Source organism: Rhincodon typus, chromosome 1, assembly GCF_021869965.1.
Source record: "Rhincodon typus isolate 14 chromosome 1, sRhiTyp1.1, whole genome shotgun sequence".
NCBI classification, from domain to species: domain Eukaryota; kingdom Metazoa; phylum Chordata; class Chondrichthyes; order Orectolobiformes; family Rhincodontidae; genus Rhincodon; species Rhincodon typus.
This window is the reverse complement of record NC_063332.1, coordinates 66,951,838-66,975,799: the sequence shown is the minus strand read 5'-3', so window position 1 is coordinate 66,975,799 and position 23,962 is coordinate 66,951,838. Positions and strand designations below refer to the sequence as shown.

The 23,962-nt window shown below is 42.0% G+C and overlaps 1 protein-coding gene across 1 annotated transcript in view; it reads left to right on the top strand.

Moving 5' to 3' along the window:
- adamts6 (ADAM metallopeptidase with thrombospondin type 1 motif, 6) overlaps nt 1-23,962 on the top strand; it is a 304,519-nt gene that overhangs the window by 198,093 nt on the left and 82,464 nt on the right. The window contains exons 13-15 of the mRNA XM_048598741.1: nt 182-245; nt 13,117-13,219; nt 16,188-16,321. Of these exons, the coding sequence (XP_048454698.1) occupies nt 182-245; nt 13,117-13,219; nt 16,188-16,321 (301 nt within the window). The remainder of the gene's footprint in view (nt 1-181; nt 246-13,116; nt 13,220-16,187; nt 16,322-23,962) is intronic.

The window sequence follows — 23,962 nt, the reverse complement described above, 5'->3', positions numbered from 1 at the left end:
ACAAGGGTGTTGAAATGCTGCCTAACTTTTCAATGTATTTTAAGTGATTGTTCAGACATTTTTATCCTGGCTGTGATATACTGAGCACAGTTTCAGTTAAAATTTGTTAATCTCTCGAGATTCATGTGACAAAATGGAATGCTATTTCTTTAATCATTATTTCTTTCAACTTGTAAAATAGGCCTTCTGGTGGTGGGAAGTACTGCCTTGGAGAGAGAAAGCGTTATCGATCCTGTAACACTGACGTAAGTGAACCTTTAAAGGTTACTGGCAATGGTAATGGATGAACATGTAGTTTACTTTTACAGTTGTAAAATCCTCCAGAGAAAACAACTGTTCACAATTAAATATAGAAAGTTCTGGAAATGTACAGCTGCAGCCATAACCTGCATGAGAAAGATACTTTTAATGTTTCTCGTGGGACTCTTACATCAAATTTGTTCTGAAGAAGACCACCCTTTGAACAGTAACCCACATTTAACTTTTAGATATTAGCTCACCTGATATGTATTTCTGGGATTTACTTTTTAACTTTTAGGTTTCCAATGTACGTGGCTTTTCTTTTTATCCTTTACCAACATTAACAATTTGTATTCATTTTGTCTTCTATTCAGAACATTTCAGAAAATGTTTTCAGAAAATTTCTCAACCCTCAGTTCCATGATGTAGATGAGGGCTTCTTCTCCTCCTTCTTTTCTGAAGTCGATGATCAGTTCTTTAGTTTTGCCGATGTTGAGAGACAGGTTGTTTTCATTGCTCCACGTCACCAAGCCCTTTATGTCCCTTCTGTATTTTGACATGTTGTTTGATATCCATCCCACACTGGTGGTGTCATCAGCAAACTTGTAGATGGCATTCATTCTGAATTTAGCAACACAGTTATAGGTGTACAGGGAGTACAGTAGGCGCTGAGGATGCATCCTTGGGGGGCTCCAGTGTTGAGTGTTATTGTGGAGGAAGGGCTGTTACCTATCTACACTGGCCAGTGGGTCAGAAGGCTGGAGACCAAGGTCACAGAGTTTTGAGATCAGTCTGGAGGTGATAATGGTTTTGAAGGTGGAGCTGTAGTCAACAAGCAGGAGTCTTACTTAAGTGTCTTTATCATCCAGCTGTTCCAGGGATGAGTGCAGGGCTAGGGATATGGAATCCGCTGTGGACCTGTTATATCAGTAGGGAAACTGTAGGGGATCGAGGCGGGTTGGGAGACTGGAGTTGATGTGGGCCATGACCAGCCTCTCGAAGCACTTCATGATTATTGAGGACAGAGCTGTGGGGCGGTAGTCATTAAGGCAAACTGCATGTGTTTTCTTGGGTACAGGGTTGATGGTGGTCTTCTTGAAGCATATGGGGACTTCGGCTTGTAGGAAGGAGAGGATGAAGATGTCGGTGAATACCTCCGTCATTTGGTCCGCCCAGGATCTGAGTGACCCAGCGACAGTGAAGGAATGCCAATATATTTCCAAGTCAGGATGGTGGAGTGGCTTGGAGGGGAACTTGAAGGTGGTGGTGTTTCCATATTTCTGCTCCCCTTGTCCTTCTAGATGAAAGTGGTTGTGGGTTTGGAAGGTGCTGTTTAAGGATCTCTGGTGAATTTCTGCACTGCATTTTGTAGATAGTACACTTTACTGATCCTGAGCGTTGGTGGTGGAATGGCATGGCTGCACAGCGTTCTGAAGAGGGAGGAGGAACTGCAAGAGGTCTTAACCAATTACATGGTTTGAAAGAAAAGTGAGATCCCAAGTAAGGAGGTTATGATGGAGATGTATATATTGTTAGTTCGGCCTCAGAACTGTGTGCATTTCTGATCATCACACTGTAGGAAGAATGTGATTTCACTAGAGAGGATGCTGAAGAGATTAACCAGGACATTACCTGGGTTGGAGCAATTTAGCTATGAAGAGAGACCAAATAAGCTGAGGTTCTTTTCCCTAGAGCAGAGAGTGCTGAGGGGAATTCTCACTGAGGTGTAAAAATCCTTAAATTGGATCCAATGCATAAAAAAGAGACCAGGAAGGAATTGGGAAATTCTGGACTCCGTATTTGGAAGTGAGACTGGATAAGTGAGGGGCATAGATTGGGAGAAACCTTTTGTGAGGGGTCACTAACCAGGGGAACAGCTGTGATGTATGGAGCAGGAAGTTTAGAGGTGATTTGAAGAACAATTTTTTTCACCCGGTGGATGGTGCCTATCTGGAACTTACTGCCTAAAAGAGTAGTAGAAGCAGGAATGCTCAAGACGTTTAAGAAGCATTTAGATGAACACTTGAAACACTATAGCATACAAGGTTAAGGACTGACTGTTGAAAAATGGATGAGACTACATGTGTGTTTATTGACTGGCACACGCATGATGGGCTGAAGGTGCTTTTTACCATGTTGTAAATCTCTGATTCTATTAGGGAGTTAGTTAGGAAATTGAAAAGCAAGACTTCAAAGGTGGTAATTTCTGGATTACTCACCTTGACAAACAGTAGTGAGTATATGAACACAAGAATACAGCAGATGGATATATAACGAGACAGATGGTGCAGAATGGGGGGCTTTAGATTCCTGAGGCATTAGGATCATTTATGAGGGAGATGGGACCTATACAAGTTAGACGGGTTACATCTGAACAGGAAAGGAGCTAGCGTCCTTACAGGGAGGTTTGTTAATTCTGATGGGTGATTTTAAACCAGATTGGCAGTGGGGGATGGGACCCTGACAAGAAGTTCAGAGCAGGGAGAAGCTGAGAGGAAATTAGCAGTTAACACACAAGTAAGTGACTCTGTAAGGCAGAGAAAACATAGGCAAGATAAAAAAAAATGAGTTTAGCAAGACTAAATTTAATACAATGAGGCTGATGTATAAAGCAAATGAGCAGAGGGCACAGTTAGACAAGTGGGAATATCATATCGTAACTATAACCAAGCGTTGGCTCAGGGATGGGCAGGGTTGGCAGCTCAACAATCCTGGTTAAAGGATTATTAGATGAGCTAGAGTGGGTTCAAAGTGGGTAAATATGCAGTTGGGAATGCATTATGGGCCCCCAAACATATTAAGAGAGAGATAGAGGATCAAATGTGTAGTTAAATTTCAGAGAAGTGTAAGAATAATAAGCAAGTAATAGCACTCAGTAGTTAAAAAGGATTTTAACTTCACAGATATTAACCAGGATTGTTTTAGTGTGCAAGGTAGGAGAGGGAGCAAAATCCTTAAATTGGATCAGGTACATAATAGAAAAGATGAACAAGGAATGGAAAGTTCTGGACTCAGTATTTGGAAATGAGACTGGATAAGTGAAGGGTGTATGAGTAGCAGGGATTTTTGGAGGTAGTGACCATAATTCAGTCAGATGTAGGATAATTATGGAAAAGGATAAGGCTAATTTTACCAAGATAAGAATTGATTTGGTCCATATAGACTGGGAGCAGCTAAATTAAATTGTATATGAAACTATGTAAGGGTAGTGGGACGCATTCAAGGAGGAAATAGTGAGTGTGCAGGGAAAATATGTTCCTCTAAAGAGAAAATGTGGGACCAAGGCCAGAGAATGCTGGATATCAAGGGACATGAAGGTTATGATGAAAAAAGAGAGGCTCTTTGTAGATGCCAAGGGCTCAATGGGGCAAAGTCTCAAGAGGGGTATAAAAAGTGTAGAGAGAGCTTGAAAAGGAAATTAGGAAAACAAAGAGAGGACATAAGAAATCCTTGTTGGGTGTAATAAAGGAAAACACAAAAGAAATGTATAATGAGCAAGAGAATAATTAGAGAAGAATAGTCCCATTTGGAGCCAAAGAGGTCATCCATGTGAGAACCCAAAAGACACGGGTGCAGCCCTCAATGAATACCTTGCCATGGTCTTCACAATAGAGAAGAATGATGCAGGTATAGACATCAGATGAAGGACAATAAAATATTACAAAAAGTCTAGATATATATATATAGAGAGAGAAGATGCTCAAAGGTTGTCACATCATTTTTATGTATGCCTGGTGCTGCTTCTAGCATGTTCTTCAACACTCTCCATTGAAGCAGGGTTGATCCCCTGGCTTGATGGTAATGTTTGAATGGAGAATATGCTGGGTCATGAGGTTGTAGATGGAGTACAATTGTGCTGGAGCACAATTCTGCTGCTATTGATGGCCCACAGTGCTTCATGGATACCCAGTCGTGAGTAGCTAGATCTGTTCAAAGTCTGTTCCATTTAGCATGGTGATAGTGCCACACAGGTCATGGGATATAGATCTAATGTATCAGGAGAGTTGAGGAGAAATGTTTCACCCAGAGGGTGATGGGAATCTGCAACTCACTGTCTTAAGGGTCATTCAGTCATAAACTCTTGCCACATTTAAGCAGTGTTTAGATATTTATTTGCGAAGTCATAGCTTCGAGGACAATGATAATATTGTACAGGTGGAAATCAATGCTTTTACTAACGGTGCAGATATGTAGTTGAAAGCTCAGCTTAGGATAAAATATGGCAACAAGTTTGCAGATAGCCTGGTTCAGCATGAAAGACTTCTGGAGAATTCAAATTGTGATTTATGATTTAGCCCGTGTCATTTGGACCATGATTTCAAATCATTACAACTGATGATAATAGAGACCAAGGGACTCTCATGGTCCACTGTAAAATTATACCCCTATCTGTGGAATGTTTCTCCCCCTCAATGTTTCCCAAACCTATTTGGAAGCTAAAATGTACTCTTTTAACTGTGAGTAATGGATTTGCAGCATAACAGCTTACATCAGAGGAGAGGAGGCAATTCTGAAATTCCTGAAAAATGTCAGGTATGTCTGTAACACCTGTGATCAAAACCTTGCTGTTGGATTTGTTTGAACTGACCAGTGCTTGACAATTACAATCAAATCAAATTGATCCAAATTAGTTCAATAGATGTGAATTGGATCGGGTCAGATAAATCCGAAACAATGTTAAAGGTCATTTCACTATACTAACGAAATTTACACAGCTGCTGGCACAGGCCAGAGAGGATTGACAGTGGTACTATCAGACGAGCGCTATGTAAAAAAGAAATATTTGAAGGCATTAGATTTCAATAGGGTGTAACATGTTTTGTGCAGTGTTTAAAATGGTATGTAATCTTGGCTCAAGGGCCCCCCACCCTACTCCACCCTCTACACCACAAAGCTTTGCACTCTTGTCCTGGCCAGTGCTGGTGTTACTGGAATCTCAGAGCTGTTGGTCAATCCAGGTTAGATAGCAACTCTGTCAGGCAGAACTTCTGTTTTGAGAGTGGGACAGAAGTACTGTCTCTAGGCAATGGAACGTTAAATGGCAGTGGGTCTGCTGTGATTGGCTAGAATGCATTCCCTGTGGTGTATGGCATTTGCAGCTACCTGCTAATAGCTAGACTGCATCTTTCGTGATAGCTGATGTTAGATCACATGGAACTGGAACCTACGTTTTGAAAGTTCTGGAGACGTCCTACTTGAGCTTCTCCTGTACATTGTTCATGTAGGTTTTTAGTTTTCACTAATGTGACTGTAGATTCATATCTGTCAAGAACACACAGTGCCAAGAACACTTCCTCACAAACTCCTCGAGTAGTGGGGTGGCAGCAATGCCATCTGAGAAATCCTGCCCGCTGGCAATTAAAACAGATAAAATCCATCTGAAGTGGAAACTTAGAATCGGATGCTAAGGCTTGATGATTTATTGTAGTTTCTTGTCAAGGGATTGCATCAATTACATTGCAAAAACCCGTAGAGAAAACTGTGAATTTCTATAGTGCTTACTCATTTTAAAAAGTGAAGGTCAACAGTTATAATGAAGTAAGCTTCATGCTTTCTTTCTGCTTTGATAATTTATTGCAAGAAACAAAACTTTCACAAAAGCAATGTTTTGCCAATTGTGAAATGTTTGACAACTCAGTTTGACTTCTCAGCTCTAACCTTGAGTCATGTAAGCAGTCATATTAGTAGGAAGGCAATATTTTTGGGAATGTGACTTGTTGCAAATTTATTGCCAGTGGCCAGTAGATTGACAGTGTAATGTTTGAAAAAGTATGTTGAAAATCACTATGTCGGGGGAGGGTAAATTCCTGAGCAGAATAAGTGTTTTCTCATTGGAGCCCAACAGTCACTAGGCATCTGTTAAGACGATTTATTGATTTAAAAAGTGACTGCAACTGGTTCAGATCACTAATAGCTAATATATAAAAGAGGCGAGGGGGCTCCAAAATCCAAATGCATGATTTCAAAAATCCCTAAGCATTTTAGCAAACACCTGCTACAGCTTTGGCAAAAGGTTGCAAAAATTTAGGACAACAGCTGGGTATATGGAATGCTTGCACTGATGTGTCCAGGTGTTATTTTAGGAGTGGAGCTTCAGCCAATAACAAACATAACCATTGTCATGAGTGGGAACCTCTACATTAGAAGTTCCTGCATTACAGGATGTCAAGATGTATGGCCGTCACTGCAAGACCTCGTCTACCTGTGATTTTGGGAGCCATCTGGTGGCCTGGGCCCACCACAAATAATGTAGGTTAGTGCATGGAATGGTTTATAGATGAGCCAGTGTGGCTTAAATCTTTCCAGTGGAATCCTGTAATCTTGGACAAACAGGAAGGAAATTAACCACAAGGGTACACGAACATCAACTGGCTACAAAAAGACACTCCATTGCAAAGGAAAACCGGAAGTGAGGTAAACCAGTTCAACGGACACCAGAGTTTAAACAACAGGAGGGAAACACAACAGCGCTTCATCGGAGGCTGCACTGATGATGTTACCCAGCTGGGTAATGAAATGTCTGCGAAACAACGAACCAGATCGGCGAGCCAACCAACCACAACATCCGCAACCCGAGCTATAAATCTACACTAAAACCTTAGAGACCTACGGGTGAAGCATGCTCAAATTGGCACGAAAATGGGAAAACTACACCAAACGACAGAGTGCTACCCGCTAACAATTCTACTTCCTACATGGATGCTTCAGGAACCAGGTATTACCATGCAGTGTGAGATACAAATACCCCATCAACAACCCACAAGCTCGTAAAACAGCAGAACACAACAGCCGCAGGATGGTAAAGGTAATGATCAGCGACGCACACAACAGGATCCACAGATATGACAGAGAAATTACGTGCCATAAAGCTTTATTCCTGGAAACTACCAACCAAGACTGGACAACGGTCCTAGAATGAGCCATCAACATCAGTCCACAGACCACAAGAGCCAGGAAAAGACAGACCCTTCAGGAAAAACTAGTCAAAGTAACCCACCAAAACAACAACAACAGAGCAGACACCTGGATAAGAAACCTCTCAGAATGGAAACTGACAGACACAGAGAAAACTGTTCTAATTCACGGACTCAACTGCAACCACACAGACTCCCACAAAACAGAATTCCTAACCACACTGGAAGCCACACTGAAGATCAACAGCATCAATGAAGAAACACAATAAGCCATAAGACAGACAGTGATCCTGACACTGGCATGAAAAAGCGAAATCAACACTCTCAATACATCTGAAAGGAAGGCCCTAGAAGGAGTGAAAAAGGACAAAAAACATCACAATACTACCAGCAGACAAAGGGTGCATGATGGTAATACTAAATAAACGGGACTACCTCTTCAAGGCATATGCACTACTAGCCAACGAGAACACATACCGGCAAGTGCAGACAGACCCGACACCGCGACTGGGCAACAAGATCCTCAATACATCAAAGAGACTCAAACAGACCGGACAAACCAACAAAACAGACTTCCTAAGAATGAAACCTGAAGGAACTAACACCCCCAATTCTATGGCCTCCCGAAGGTACACAAACTGGAAGTACCCCTCAGACCCATAGTCTCCCTGCCAGGCACGCCATCACATAGAATGGCCAAGGAGCTACAAAGGAGACTAAAGCACCTTGTCAGCAAGTCACCCCATTCAATCCACTCAGCCCAAGAGTTCCTCAATTCCATCAAGGATATAAGAATAGATGACGACTAGACCATGGTATCATTCGACATTACTGCCCTATTCACATCGATAGACATACCACTAGCAAGAGAAACACTGGCAACACAACTAAAACAACACCAAGACCCTAGTGACACCATCTCCACAGACAACATGCCTCACCACCCACTTCACCTTTAATGGCCAAGTATATGAACAGATCAATGGGACACCCATGGCATCACCTATCTCTGGACTAATAGCTGAAGAGGTGATGCAGAGACTTGAAAGTATGGCCCTTCCGCTAATCCAACCAAAACTATGGATACGCTACGTGGACGACACCTTCCTCATTATTAAACGGACCAAACTGGAGGAGACACACGAACTAATAAACAACAGCCTCACTGGGATCAGATTCACCAGACAGGAGGAGAAGAACAAAAGCTCCCATTCCTGGATGTCATGGTGCAACGCAGGACCAATGGGGATTCCCTAACAAAGGTACACAGGAAAGCCACACACACTGACCAAGTACTGAATTCCAACAGCAACCACCCTAACACACACAAACAAAGTTGCTTGAGAACATTATTTAAACAGGCAGCAACACACAGCACAGAACTAAGCCAAAAAGAAGAAGATTGCTTCTTCCAGGTATTCAGAGACAATGGATACCCGAAAAACTGGGTCAGAAGATGCCTATCACACTCACAACAACAGAAAGATACTACACGCCCCGACACACTCATCACGCTACCTTACACCAGGGCTACATCTGAACTGACCACAAGATTCCTATGACCACTGGGCATCAGAGTAGCACACAAACCTACATCAACCCTACGCCAACTGCTCACACGGACCAAAGATCCACTACCCACTATGGACAGGACCAGTGTCATATACAAGATTCCCTGCAGAGACAGTGACAAACATTACTGGGAAAACTCAGCAGGTCTGGCAGCATCCATGAAGAGAGAAAGGTCACCAGACCTGAAATGTTGACTCTGATTTCTCTCAACAGATGCTGCCAGACCTGCTGAGTTTTCCCAGAAATTACTTATTTTGTATTGGAAGCACATGATTGCACTGGAGAAGCTGCAGAGGAGATTCACCAGGATGTTGCCTAGGATGAAAAGTCTCAGTTATGAGGAGAGACTGGATAGGCTGAGTTTGTTTTCATTGGAGCAGAGGAGGCTGAGGGGGCAATCTGATTGAGGTATACAAAATTATGAGAGGGTAGATTGTGAGAGTCTTTTCCTCATTGCAGACATGTCTGAAAATATACGGCAGAGTTTTAATGTGAGGAATAAATAGTTTGGAGGAGACCTGAGAGAATAATGTTTCAGTCAGAGGATGGTGGAAATACAGAATGTGCAACCAGAGAGGGTGATGGAGGCAGGTATTCTCACAACATTTAAGAAGCATCTGGATGAGCATTTAAAATGTCAGGGCATAGTAGGCAAATGGACCAATTGCAAGTAAATGGGATTAGTGTAGAACATAAAATGTTGAACATCGAGCAGTACAACGCAAGAATAGGCCCTTCAGCCCACCATGTCTGTGCCAACCATGATGCCATCTGCATGTACCCATAGAATCCCTACAGTGTGGAACCAGGCCATTTGGTCCATCGAGTCCACACTGACCCTCTGAAGAGCATCCCACCCAGACCCAATCCCTACCATATCACCCTAGCCCCACATTTCCAAATGGCTAATCCACCTAGCTTGCACATTAAGGGCAACTTAGCATGACCAATCCACCTTACCTGCATATCTTTGGACTGTGGGAGGAAACCGGAGCACCCGAAGGAAACCCATGCCGACACGGGGAGAATGTGCAAACTCCACACAGACAGTCGCACGAGGCTGGGATCAAACCCGGGTCCCTGGCGCTGTGAGGCAGTAGTGTAACCACTGTGCTACCGTGCTGCCCCATAGTCCATATCCCTCCATTTCCTGCCTAAAAACGTATCTGCCCAAATGTCTCTTAAACGTTGCTATCATTTCTGCTTGTACCACCACCCTTGGCAGCATGTTCCAGGCACCAAGCACCCTCTGCATAAAAACTTGCCTCGGTCAACTCTTTTCAACTTTCCCCTCTCACCTTAAACCCATTCCCCCTAGTATTTGATATTTCCACCTGGGTAAAGACTCTGACTATCTATCATATCCATGCCTCTCATAATTTTATATACTTCTATCAGGCCACTCCTCAACCTCCAATGTGTGAGTGAAAACAATCCGTTAGTCTGACCTCTCCTTATAGCTAATACACTCCAACCCAGGAAACATCCTGGTAAACCACTTTTGCACCCTCTCCAAAGCCTTCACCTCCTTCCTATAGTGTGGTGACCAGAATTGCACACAGTGCTCCAAATGTGGCCTCACTAAAGTTTTATACAGTTGCAACATGACTTGCCAACTTTTATACTCAATGCCCCAGCTGATTAATGCAAGCATGTTATTTGCCTTCTTTACCTCCTTATTCAGTTGTCATGCCACTTTCAGACAGCTATGGACTTAGATTCTATGATCCCTCTGTATAATAATGCTCCTCAGGTCCTGCCATTAACTGTATATTATCCTCTTGCATTTGACCTCCCAAAATGCATCACCTCATACTTGTTCAGATTAAACACCATCTATCATTTCATCATCCACTTTTCCAAACAATCCATATCCTGCTGCATTCTTTGATATCCTTCCTCATGATCCACAACTCCACCAATTTCCGTGTTGCCTGTGCACTTACTAATCAGACCACCTACATTTTCATCCAAATCATTTCTATATATTGCAAATAACAGAGGTACCAACACTGATCCTTGCTGAACACCACTGGCCACAGACCTCCAGTCAGTAAAAACCCTGCCATAACTACCATCTGCCTTCCATGACCAAGCCGATTTTTTATCCAATTTGCCAACTTACCATGGATCCCATGTGACTTAATCTTCTGGATCAGCCTACCATGAGGGACTTTGTCAAATGCTCAAGTAAAGTCCATATAGACAACATCCACTGCCCTACCCTCGTCAATCATCTTTGTTACTTCCTCAAAAAACTCAATAAAATTTGTGAGACAAGACCTTCCTGCACAAAGCCGTGCTGACTATCTCTAATAAGTCCATTCTTTTCCAAACACGAGTACATCTTGTCACGAAGAATCTTCTCCAGTTATTTTCCTACCACTGATATAAGGCTCACCAGCCTATAATTTCCTGGATTATCCCTGTTGCCCTTCTTAAATAAAGTGTAGTTGGGAGTTTGTTGGTCAGCGTAGACATGCTGAGTTGAAGGACCTGTTTCTATGCTGTATTTATATAATTTACAAATGATCTAGAGGTTGGCGTGCAGGAGACAATTTCAAAATTTGCAGATGACACAAAATGTGGAAGCATTATACACTCTGAGGAGAACAGTTTAGAACTTCAAAAGGACACCTACTTGGTACATTGGGCTGATAAATGGGAGATGAACTTCATTGAGGAAAAGTGTGAGGTGAGACTGTTTGGTACAAAGAACACAGGGAGACGATATAAATTGCAGCATGTTATTCTAATGGGTATAACAGGAGCAGAGAGAGCTGCGTATATATGTACATACTCATTAAAGATGGCAGGGCATTTAAAAAGCGCAGTTAATAAAACATACAGTATTCCAGGTTTCATAAATAGCAGCACAAAGTCCAAGAGCAGGGAGGTTTTGATGAACATATATAAGTCACTGGTCAGACTTCAGCTGGAGCATTGTGCCCAGCTGTGGATGGCACACTGAGTCAAGAATGTGAATGCATTGGAGATAGTGCAGAGCAGTTTTATGAGAATGGTTCCAGGGATGAGACACTTCAGTTGTAAGGAAAGATTGGAGAATTTAGAACTGGTTTCCTTTAGAGGAGGAGGCTGAGAAGAGATTATACTGAAGTTTTCAAACCTGTGAAGAATTTGGTATGAGTGAATACGGGGAGAAACCATTCATTGTGGAGAAGTGTGAGGTGATGCTGTTTGGTACAAAGAATATAGGGAGACCATATAAATTAAAGCATGCTATTCTAATGAGTATGCAGGGGCAGGTTACAAACTTTTTGAGAACCTGGGAACACAGTTTTATAGTGTTTTGCAAAACAAGCAAATGTGAGAAGAGAAAAGAAACTTACGCAGTAAGTAATTAAAGTATGGAATATACTGTGTGGAACTCTGGTGGAGGCAGGTTTAATTAAAGCATGCAAAAAGGATTATTATTTATGCAGAAACAATATCTTTGTAATGGAGAAAAGACATCAAATTGGCTCTAACATAAAAGACTCAGAGATCTGGTGCAGACATACTGGGCTGAATGGCCTCCTTCAGCACTGTAACAATTCTGTGATTTTGTCATTTAGCATAGTCACCTCTATGATTTTAACAGATAGGGACCTGTTTACAATTTTGGGACAATTGTGCATCCAGTGTACTACTTCCAAATATGCTGTATGTAAACATCGTCAAATATCACAAGCTAAAGGCCAGTTGCTGTTTTGCAACAAGTAAATTTTAAAATAATTGAACATGTAACAACAACAGAAATTGACTTTTGTCGCTCCATTTGCACATTAACTCATATTACAGAAACACAATAGCATTTTGTTTAACATTTAAAGTTATTTGTTAGTTCTGACTGCTAGTTGTGATCTGCTGTAGTATTCTCAGTTGATTGTCAATGAAATAAAAAAACAAAAGGTAAATACTGTTCTGGTAAATGATGTTATGTACTCAACAATTAACTCACCATGTTGGACTGTTTATTAACACAACTCTTATTGACTTGCAAGAAAGAAAATAGCTTACAGTTTTGCCTTTTTGGTGTTGCAAGCATCAACACATTGTGCCCAATTGATAATGCTCAAGCTGCATGCTGGAACTTAAATTATGGTAGTTGCACATTGAAACTGCTTTGGTAGCTCAGGCTTTGTAGCTGCACCTAGAAAAATCAAAATTACCTGCACCACAAACTTAAACATGACTTATTTTTAGAATAGGAATTTTTAAAATTTATTTTTTATTTCATTGCATTTGGCGTTCAATTTCTTTCACATTTGACTTTGAAAATATTGCTTTTCTTGGGAGGGAAAATGGCCCCCAGGAAAATGTTATAAGTAACATATCTCTTCAAATGCAGCAAAAAAAATGTGTAATCTCTGTCCCCAATTCCATTTAGCCATGCCCAACAGGATCTCGTGACTTTCGTGAAAAGCAGTGTGCAGACTTTGATAATTTACCTTTTCGTGGAAAGTATTACAACTGGAAGCCATACACTGGAGGTTAGTACACTTCTGTGTCATCTCATTGCTTTTAGTTGCCATTTATTTTACTATTTTTTTCCTTCTTCTCCTCCTGCATTCCCCTTGACCAATTAACTGTCAGGTTATTTCAGATGGGTAGGCATCTCTCTGGCAGTATTATATAACTGTCCCCAGGACATGTACATAAATAATTAGACGTGATTCTTTCTCTGATTTGTTCCTCCCTTTTTATAGAAATCTCGTGTCTGATCCATGTGGAAGCAAAATTGAGAAGCACAGACAATAGTTCAGCAATGATGATTTATATGATTATACAATATATATGATAATATGATTAATTTTCTTTCAATTTTTCATTCCCTTTCATACTTACAATGCTAATATACAACTGAAAACACTCATCAAACAGTCCGTGATCTCCACCCATTAGCAGCTAGTGAGAAATTCATGTTTATGAATGGTGGGTGACATCAGATTTTAATATGGTCAGAAGTGGGGATCAGGCAGTAGAGAACAAGTGGCCTCTCACTCTGCCTTGTCTTCCTCATTGTTGACCTCAACCATTTGGTCTCCTCCCTCTACTGAAAGTCAGTTACTAAAAGGTTGTCCATACCTGATAAATAGTAACTTGGATAAGGTAATGGGATACTACCATTACCAACAGAGCTGTACTCTAGCATCAGTCAGGGGCTTCAGATGAGGTGGGGGATAACGAAGGACTGAACCCAGATTAATAGCAATGAACTGAATTTTCCCAGCTGCCCTTGAATGATATGAGTAATGGAGAGTCTTTTGGGAAAATATAGCAAGCTTAGAAAATAGTGATTCCTAATATTGAGAAAATAAGTCTGATTTTTCCATCCAAAATTTGAACGACATGATGAGACTCTCACTGGTGAATGTTGAGAGGCTCATTTGCATACTCTAACATCTCATTATTACTTACTTTCACCTCATTTGTTTGCAGTTTGCTATTTCCCACACAGAAGACAAAAACTATATGGTGACAATTTGTGACATGAAAGAGCAGATACCTGGCAGGTTGAGCTTACTGCTTGCTCCTCCAAGCCTGCATCTTAGCTCGCAATCCTCAACATCACAGCTCCATGGGTAGTTACCATCTGCATCTTATGTCCATGGAGGTTGGCAATGCAAATGCACTAGCCTAGCCACATCGTTGTGATGCAACTCTGACTCATTTAGGATACAGTTCTCCACTTCAGTGCTGAACTTTGAATCACATCGACATCTTTCCTTGTAATGCTGCTGCCTGGCAGCTTGCACACAGGGACAGGAACTCATGACATGGATTGGAGCAGGGTGCATCTCAGGACTGAAAGCTGGCTCCCTTAGGACTCATACACTTAGTGCCTACTTGGATGCTCTTAAATTCTCTGCCTTGCTTTACCGTTTTGCCCCTTGCTGATTCGTTCAGAAATTACAAGCTCACCCAACTTTCATCCTGCCTTGCCTTTCAGCATTTTAGTAGTAATCGCCATAGTCCCAGAGGACCAGAGGCTGTCCTGACCTTAGAGAGAGACATCTGGTGGTGAATTTAACCTGATGGTCATCATGCCTCAAACAAAGGTCAAGGTCAAGAAGTCAGAGCCTTCATGGTAACCTCAGCTGGTGTGGGAATTGAACCTATACCATTGATGTCTCTCTGCATTACAAACCAGCCAACGGCGATGACTGACTTCCCGTTTGGAAGTTAAATACTTGCCCCAGTTACCAGCACTGAACAGTCAAGGGGGCAGACATATTGCTGTAAAAAACTGTGGCATGTCATTGTGACATCTCCAGTATGTGCCATCAGCTTATATCACAAATACACTGCCCATGCTTCAACAAAGTGTCCATGTCTCAAAAGACTCGGGAGTAGTCATCAGTCAATCCAATGAAGACTGTTGTCTGTCAAAAGAGTGCCGCATGTTCAGTCAAGGGCAGCATTTGATATCAATCCAGGGCCTTGTATACAGTCAGTCAGTCACGTGGGACCATAAGACCATAAGACATAGATGCTGAATTATGCCATTCAGCCCTTTGAGTCTTCTCCACCATTTGATCATGGCTGATATGTTTCTCAACCCCATTTTCTTGCCTTCTCCCCATAACCCATGTTCCCCTTACCAAACCAGAAGCTACCTATCTCTGTCTTAAATACACTCAATGACTTGGCCTCTACAGCCCTCTGTGGCAATGACCCCCACAGATTCACCACCCTCTGGTGGAAGAAATTCCTCCCATCTCAGCTGTAAAGGGTCAACCCTTAACTCTGAGGCTGGGCCCTCAGGTCGTAGTCTGTCCTACTAGTGGAAGCATCTTCTCCATGTCCACCTTATCCAGGACTCTCAGTATCTCAGTAGACTTGAGACAGCCAGTCTGTGTCAAGGTAGCACATGTAGCTTCATTCTTATGGCTACAATTACAACGAAAGTTGATCAAACATGTGATGATATGAAGAAGTAATACATTTACGGATGTGAGACTCTGTTTCTAATAAAATATGACCGGTGCCACTTATGTGCCCTCAGGAGTTTTTCTTTTTCGTTTTCCTCCCACGGTGTGTGCAGAGTAGGGCTTATCATGGCTGGCAGTGATTGACATGGTGCACAGCTGGACTTTAAATATGGTGCTGGTGCTGGTCCCAGCAGTGATTAGTACTTCTGCTGCTGGTGAGCACAAGATATGGTGAGAATGGTGCACACATAATGAGATGAGCAGAGGAGAATTGCTTGAGAAAACTCACTAGAGCTCACAAAGGGAACTTGTCCATGAAACTCCCTGAAATTGACACTGAGCTGATTTTTGGTAAAATTCAACCCAATGTTTATTTTTCTGATTGTATGGAAGCATGGTTGCTCAGAAGATTAAAGCCAAATAATCCTGTATGAAATGTTACCTTTTGAGTGTTTTTCATGTAGAGAACATTAGTTCACTGTACTAATCTGCTTTATATTTAAATACTCTTGTTCTCATTCAACAGGTGGAGTTAAGCCATGTGCTTTAAATTGCTTGGCTGAAGGGTATAATTTTTACACTGAACGGTCTCCAGCAGTTATTGATGGAACTCGCTGCCATGCAGACTCACTGGACATCTGTATTAATGGAGAATGCAAGGTTGTACATAATTTATTGTTAAACAATTCAGAACTTGTAAAATATTTCCTTAAGAGTCCCCTTTCCAACCAGTCAGCACATTTTTCTCATGGAGTATAAATTGTTATTCCCTTCAAGATTTGATATGCTTGCGATTCTGGCCTGATGAGTAAAACACAAAATGCTTCAATGGCAAGTCTTTCTCCAGCAAAACTCAAGTTCTGTACACTAAACAACTGTTATATATTGTGGATAGCACAGTGGCTCAGTGGTTAGCACTGCTGCCTCACAGTGCTAGGGACCCAGGTTCAATTCTACCCTTGAGTAACTGGCTGTGTGGAGTTTGCATGTTCTCCCTGTGTCTGCGTGGGATTCCTCTGGGCAATCCTGTTGCCTCCTACAATCCAAAGATGTGCAGGTTAGGTGATTAGCTATCAGGATTACAGGGATGGGGTGGGATGCTTCTTGGAGGGACTCAATGGGCCAAATGGCTTGTTTAGTCACTGTAGTGATTCTATGATACATATTAGAGAAAGATTCATTACAGATATCTTAGTAGCTGTGCTTAACCTAATAGACACTTGTATTAATAAAGGGGAATGCTTTAGAAAGTCTGGAGCTCTCGTTATGCTATAACTTCAAGAATAAAATGAGAGTTAAGTTAATTTTTAGATAGAGTTAGAATTTAGCTTATGTGACTCAGTGATTATTTCTCTTGAGCTGTGTTGCTAATTGATATCCTCTAAACTTGATCCCCATTGAAAAGAAATCTATTGTTACAATTTATATTTGGCAAAGAGACAAATATACAATTGTTCATGTTGCTTATTAGTAATTGTTTGATGGATCAGTAGTGGTTTGTGTGATTCTCTCTCTATCTAAATGGCTTTAGTGGATCAGTCCATGAATAAATATTGCCTTTTAAGAGCCTTATTAGAAAAAGTGATTGGCTGAAAGATTTGCTACAGAAGCCAGAGGCCTCTGAGTAGGTATGAAATACTTGCGGCTGTCTCTGGCACAGCCGATATAGTGCCCCATTCTGTGCGTGTGCTGAATGTATTCTAGCTGGCCAGACTGTGCTGTCAAGCAGCTATTCCAGTGGATTTGACACACTTGTTCCCTACTTGGGCCGCACATCTCATGAATGTATTCCCTTGTCACTCAAAGTTGAACATGTATTTAGTTCCGAGAGGAGCATCCCTACTGGTGCTATTTAAAGGCCAGCCTTTCAGTATTCAGGTGAGGTAATCTTGAGTGATGTCTGCTAATAGAATGTTTGTGAAAGTGCGATGGAGTGTTTTTGATGGTGAAGTGGTAAGTTTCTGGATTGGGGGTACAGTGATGTTGCATCTTCATAGGGAGAGCATAGGATTTATGACTTTAGCCACACAAAAGCTACAACAGACTTTGAGACTGTAGCTGTAGAGCCTCTGGATCTGCAAGATGACAGGGAGATGGAATTGAGGCCTCAGAGGAAGCAAGTTCCACAGCAAGGGCTTAAGAGGAGGAGGTAGGAAGGGGACATTGGGATTCCTTCAGTCTGGATGAGCTGTCTGCGAGCACCCATTCAAACTCTGGCTCCCTTAGGATTGTGTCTCTTCACCTCCGTTGCTACCAGGCACCCCCTTCATTTGCAGTGTTCTGTCACAGCGTCCTCTGTCCAGAATCCTGCAATGGAGCCATTAGCAGAAACCTTGTCATTATATTTTTATCAAACAATACATCTAATTATAATTATAATCCTAAATTATAAGTGAAAATAAAGTATTCCTTTGTGCATTCCCTTCATTCTTGTATTGCAGATGTCCTCACCTGTGTGCTCCTATGCAATGCTACCTCAGTTGCTGCAACATTGCAAGTGGGAGGCTATCATATTCAGTGATTAACCTGCAGGTGGCTGCGCAGGACAATTCTAACAGCTCTGGGACTTGAGATCTTAGCGGTTGGACTGAACCACCTCAGGTTATGTGACAGTGGTTGGACTGGCTACCAAAGGAGTAATGGCATGAGTAGTGGTGGAGTGGTTGTGGTGACAGCATGACTATTGTTGTCCTGGTTTATACTCCACATTGTCACTACCACTCTCATAGAGCAACACCCCAACAGTCCCAGTAACCGACTGCCTTGTCAGCCTTCAAATCCAGCCTGCCCTTTGGCGCACTGACAGCCACTGGCCATGATGGCAATGGTATGAACCTGCATGATGAAGGCATGCATTTCATGACCTTCAAGTGAGCTTCCACTGCAGCATTAAGATTTTGGGTTGATGCTGTTTGTGCTGCAGTGGGTGCTAAGACAGCATCAATGGGTCTGCAAGTGCTGTAGAGGAGTTTTGGCCATCATTTTATGGATGGGCTCCAAACTCAATGCTGTGCCAAAGTGAAGTAGATGCCAGGGCGTCCTTCACAGCTAGACTCAGAACATGGAGAGCCATCTCCTTTATCAGGTTTATGGTCCCACTTTTCTCCTCAGCTCCTTTGCATCCCCAACTTTCCACTTAAAGTTATGACCACAATATTTATGTGGCTGTTCCAGTCAAATTTCTGTAAATGACAGTCCTAGGATGCTGATGGTGGGGCATTCAGAATCTGTAATTATATTGACTTGTGAAGAGGAGATTGTTAGATTATCTTGAGTTGGAGATGGTCATTGCCTGATTCATGTGTAACACAAGTGTTTCTCCTCCTGTTCTTTTCCTTTCAGAGACCATTCTTGAGGGTTTCATGACCTCTCTGCCTGTAGAGTATATCCAGTGCAGTATTTGTGAAACTGGAACCCTCAATGTCCCCTGTTGCTTTACACGGACCATTCCTACTTGTAGCCAGTGTAAGTGTAGACACCCAGCAATAGCACCCTTCCGCTGTGTGCTGCTCCACTTTAAGGGGGACAGGCTGCCTTGATGAGGAACAGAGTGGCTGCATCACATTGTCAGTCTTCCGTTGATACCTAAGCAGCTAACAGCACGAACCCCACTCAGGCCAACATTATAATCATTTGCGCGAGATAGCAGCATGAGGTTTGTGTGCTGCCTGCCTGAACAGAAATGGATAGAAGCAGATTATAAATTACCACCCACTGCCCCCACCTAAAGTCGAAAACAGACCATAATGAAATTTCAGTCTGAGTGTCTCCACAACTTTTAATAAAAGACTCTTACTTTACAGAAAAGTTGTGGAGTTCACCAACAAACTGCATGACTTTCATTGGTTCCATACCATCTACAGCTCAGGGGTGAATCAAAGTAAATGACTTTGCAATAATGTAATGCAGGTTCCCAAGAGCTTTACTTCCAGCCATAAGCAGACATTTCTTGTCAAGGTTAAGGAGGCTTAAATTGTTGATTTACACACTTAAAGTACTTAAACTATGTCTTCACAGTAACTCATGGAAGCATCAGAAAATTTGATTAAAAAGAAACACAGACGTTTTATGGTATTTACTACAAAAGCAGCCACCACAAAGCTTAAAACTGGTTGGGAATGACAGGGCCTTTCCTGCCACTGGATAGTAATCTGTAACTCCCCTGTGGATCCACAAGTGACACTTTTAAAGACAAACTGCACCTGCATGGCCTCCACAAGGTTCACACACAGAACAAATAAATACTGCAGATAGCCACAGGGAACAACAAATGTTCCAAAAAATCAGCCCTCTGCTCTGTTGCATTGTTAAGTCTTAACAAATATTTCTGTTTCATTAGGGATTAGGTTAGTTCCACAAGAAAGTTCTTGTAAACGTTTATTTTGGTGAAAGAAATGTTGCAGCAGTTACTGCTCAGAAGTTTGCCACAAATGGGAAAAGGTCACATTTTAATTGCTGGATCTCAGTGCTATCCTGTGCTTTTCTTCTCTTTCAAACAAGTATACATAAGGAGTAAAGAGCAAAGGTTAGCTTTTTAGTCTGAAATTATCAGTATATTTCTGTAGTGATTAGGCTTAACTGCTGAATGACATAATTCAGCTGATGGAAGAATGAGTCTGAATTCTGAAGATCTCCAGTATTTTATTTTTTATAGAGCTACAAAAGTTTAAATGAACAGTGTTTATATAAAATTATGATCTTATTGTTATTTTGGTTTTCTCTTCCTTTCTGCTCCCATATACCCAAAGACAGAAATCACACGACACCAGGTTATTGTCCAGCAGGTTTATTTGAAAACACAAGCTTTCGGAGCCTCACTCCGTCTTCCAGTGTTAGTGACAGAGGCGGTATCAGACACAGAATTTATAAGTAAAAGATCAAAGGGCCACACCACTGATGAGGATGTATTAAACAAACCTAAGATGCTGTTAAATCTTTAATCAATTAGAAGGTTTTAATTGATTAATATGTATATAAAAATCCCCGAATTCCTTTCAAGTCACTGTCCTGAGAGAACTAAAGGTTTTATTAGTGTAAAGAAGAAGTGACATTTTAGGTCGGACAATGCAATGTTAGGTGTGAGGCCTCATTTGGAATCTGTTTGTGTTTTGGTTTGGAGTCAGTCTGGCTTTATTTCTAAAGTAGGAATTTATAAAATGCCACATTGACTGACTGTCTATAAATTGTGTCCTTTTTGAACAAGATAGAACGTATCTGCAAATACAAATTCATCCCATAGATTCAGACGTGTGTGTGTGTGAGAGAGAGAGAGAGAGTGAAAGAGGGAGAGAGCGTGTGCGTTGCAGAGGCTACCATGACAGGGTTGTATAGTGGTTGTTTGAAGGCAAGAAGTGGAGGCATGGGGAAGATCTCGGCGAGGTGCTCATCGTCATCAATAATGTTTTGAGGCTGCGATGAACATGGCGTAGTTTCTCCACTCCCGGGAAATACTGAATGACGGAGATACCCTATTGGTCATATCCCGTGTCTGTCTTCTGAGGAGGTCGTTACAGTTTTCGCTGTGGCACATTGGAACTGGCGATCGATGAGTTGAGCATCGTATCCTGTTACTATGAGGGCGTCCTTTAACGTTTTCAGGTGCCCGTTTAATTCCTCCTCACACGAACAGATCCTCTGTATGCTTAGGGCTTGTCTGTAGGGGATGGCTGTTTTAATATGTTTAGGGTGGAAGCTAGAGAAATGTGACATTGTAAGGTTATCCATAGGCTTGAGGTAGAATGAGGTATTGAGGTGTCCGTCCCTGATGGAAATGTATGTTTCCAAGCATGAGACTGATTTTAAAGAGTAGTCCACAGTGGGTTGAAAGTTGCTGATAGCGCTATATAGTTGTTTCAGTGATTCCTCGCCATGAGTCAAAAGGAAGAAAATGTCGTCAGTATAACTTGTATAGCTTGCTCTGAGTTCTGTGCAGCAAAGAATTCATATTTGACCCTATGCATGAAAGTGTTGGCATATTTGGGAGCAATTTCTGGTCCCCATGGCTGTTCTGTGTGTCTGGATGAAGAACTGGTTGTCAGTGGTGAAGACCTTGTGGTCAAGGATGAAGTAGATGAGTTGTAGGATAGTGACTGGAAGTTGGCAGTTGGTGGTATTGAGTACTGAGTCTGTTGTGGCAATGCCATCGTCGTGGGTGATGCTAGTGTAGAGTGCTGAATCATCCATTGTGACGAGGAATGTTCCTGGTTCGACTGGTCCATTGGTGCTGAGTTTCTGTAAGAAATCTGTAGTGTCACGACAGAAGCTGGTGGTTCCCTGTACAATGGGTTTCAAGATGGCCTCGACATAGCCAGAGAGGTTCTCACACAGGGTCCCATTGCCTGATACGATGGGATGTCCAGGTGTGTTGGCTTTGTGTATCTTTGGAAGGCAGTAGAAGTCCCCTACGTGGGATGAGAGTATGTAGGGTACTCTGAAGGACTGACCAGTCTGTTCTGTTGATGGGTGTGTTCTTTGGCTGGATTGGCAGGTAGTTGTCTGTAGTGTTCCTGGTTACCTAAGAACATAAGAACATAAGAACAAGGAGCAGGAGTAGGCCATCTGGCCCCTCGAGCCTGCCCTGCCATTTAATAAGATCATGGCTGATCTTTTTGAGACTCAGCTCCACTTACCCGCCTGCTCACTATAACCCTTAATTCCTTTACTGTTCAAAAATTTATCTAGCCTTGCCTTAAAAACATTCAGCAAGGTAGCTTCAACCGCTTCACTGGGCAGGGAATTCCACAACCCTTTGGGTGAAGAAGTTCCTCCTGACCTCAGTCCTACATCTGCTTCCCTTTATTTTGAGGCAATGCCCTCTAGTCCTAGTTTCACCTGCTAGCGGAACCAACCTCCCTGCCTCCACCTTATCTATTCCCTTCATAATCTTATATGTTTCTATAAGATCTCCCCTCATTCTTCTGAATTCCAATGAGTATAATCCCAGGTTGTTCTGCTGTCGGTACACTTCCTTACAGTAGTCCGTTCTATTCTATATGACGATGGCTCCTCCTTTGTCTGCTGGTTTGATGACAATGTTGCGATTAGTCTTGAGAGCACGGATAGTATTGCTTTGTGCTTGGGTGACGTTTTGCACTACCTTATGAGTGTGGCTGATGAATCTGGTGTTCACGCATTCTCTGATGGCTTGAGCATACCTGTCAAGCCCCGAGCAGCAGCCCTCTGGAGGGGTCCAATTTGACTCCTTCTTTGCCCATTCCCCCATGGATCTCTCTGTCGACTGATCCGGTTCGTTGGTTGTCTCATTGGGCTTGCTGCTAGCATCTTGGAAGAATTCCCGGAATTTCATTTGTTTGATGAATTCTCTGTGTCTGCTGTGAGACCATTATGGTGGTGGGACAAAAATTGAGTCCTGGGCTGAGGACTTTGATCTTGTCCGGTGAAGGGTGTGAGCTTTGAACTGGGGGAGACTTGGTTATTGCTGGTGGTGATGCCAAGTTTCTCCAGTTTCTTGTTCTTGGTGTGCGTGTAGGTGGAGTAGTTCTGTTGCCTCCTCTGTTTGGCAGTGTCTCGTAACTGCACTGCTGTACCTTAAACACAAGCTGAAAATGTGGACTCTATCTTGATTTCAAGGTTACTGCATTTGCTGAAGAGTTGGTGTGTGAGATGATTGAGGAGTCTGCGAGAGGAGCAACAGCAAAGTCTCTCAGCGTAATCAGCGTTGTAGGTTGACTTGAGTGGATTCGTGATCTGTAGTCCTTTTGGGATCTTTTGTGTTTTCAAATAAATCTGTTGGACTAGAACCTGGTGTCGTGTGTTTTCTGACCTTGTCCACCCATTCCAATACTGGCACCTTCACATCACATATACTCAAAGAAACCAAGATATTAGTTTTAGAATTGCCAAATTAAATCTACAAATATAAAATCAATATAAAACTAAAAAGTAATAAAATATTTTAGCTAATCGGTAATTATGAAATTCAAAGCCCAGGAATTAACATTGTGGCTGTCTCATCTGAATATGTAAACTGTGCACATTCAATATTTCACTTGCCTGTTTAAAAGTACTGCCCAACAGTTAGAATTTCAAATGGCAGTATTCCACGAATACAAATCTTCATTTATTATTGTTTCCGGAGTTTTCTTGTATCACCTAATCTGCTTCAAAGTAAAAGCTTTTGTTCTCTTTCTTACCTAAAATTTTTTTGCATAGAATTGAATTTAATAAATGCAATGGCCAGCACTTCAGACTATGCAAATTTTGTCTCAACTTTGTGACATACTGTATAGGTTCATCGAAAGATTTTAAATCACCTCCTTCATTACTTGAACATTACGTCAT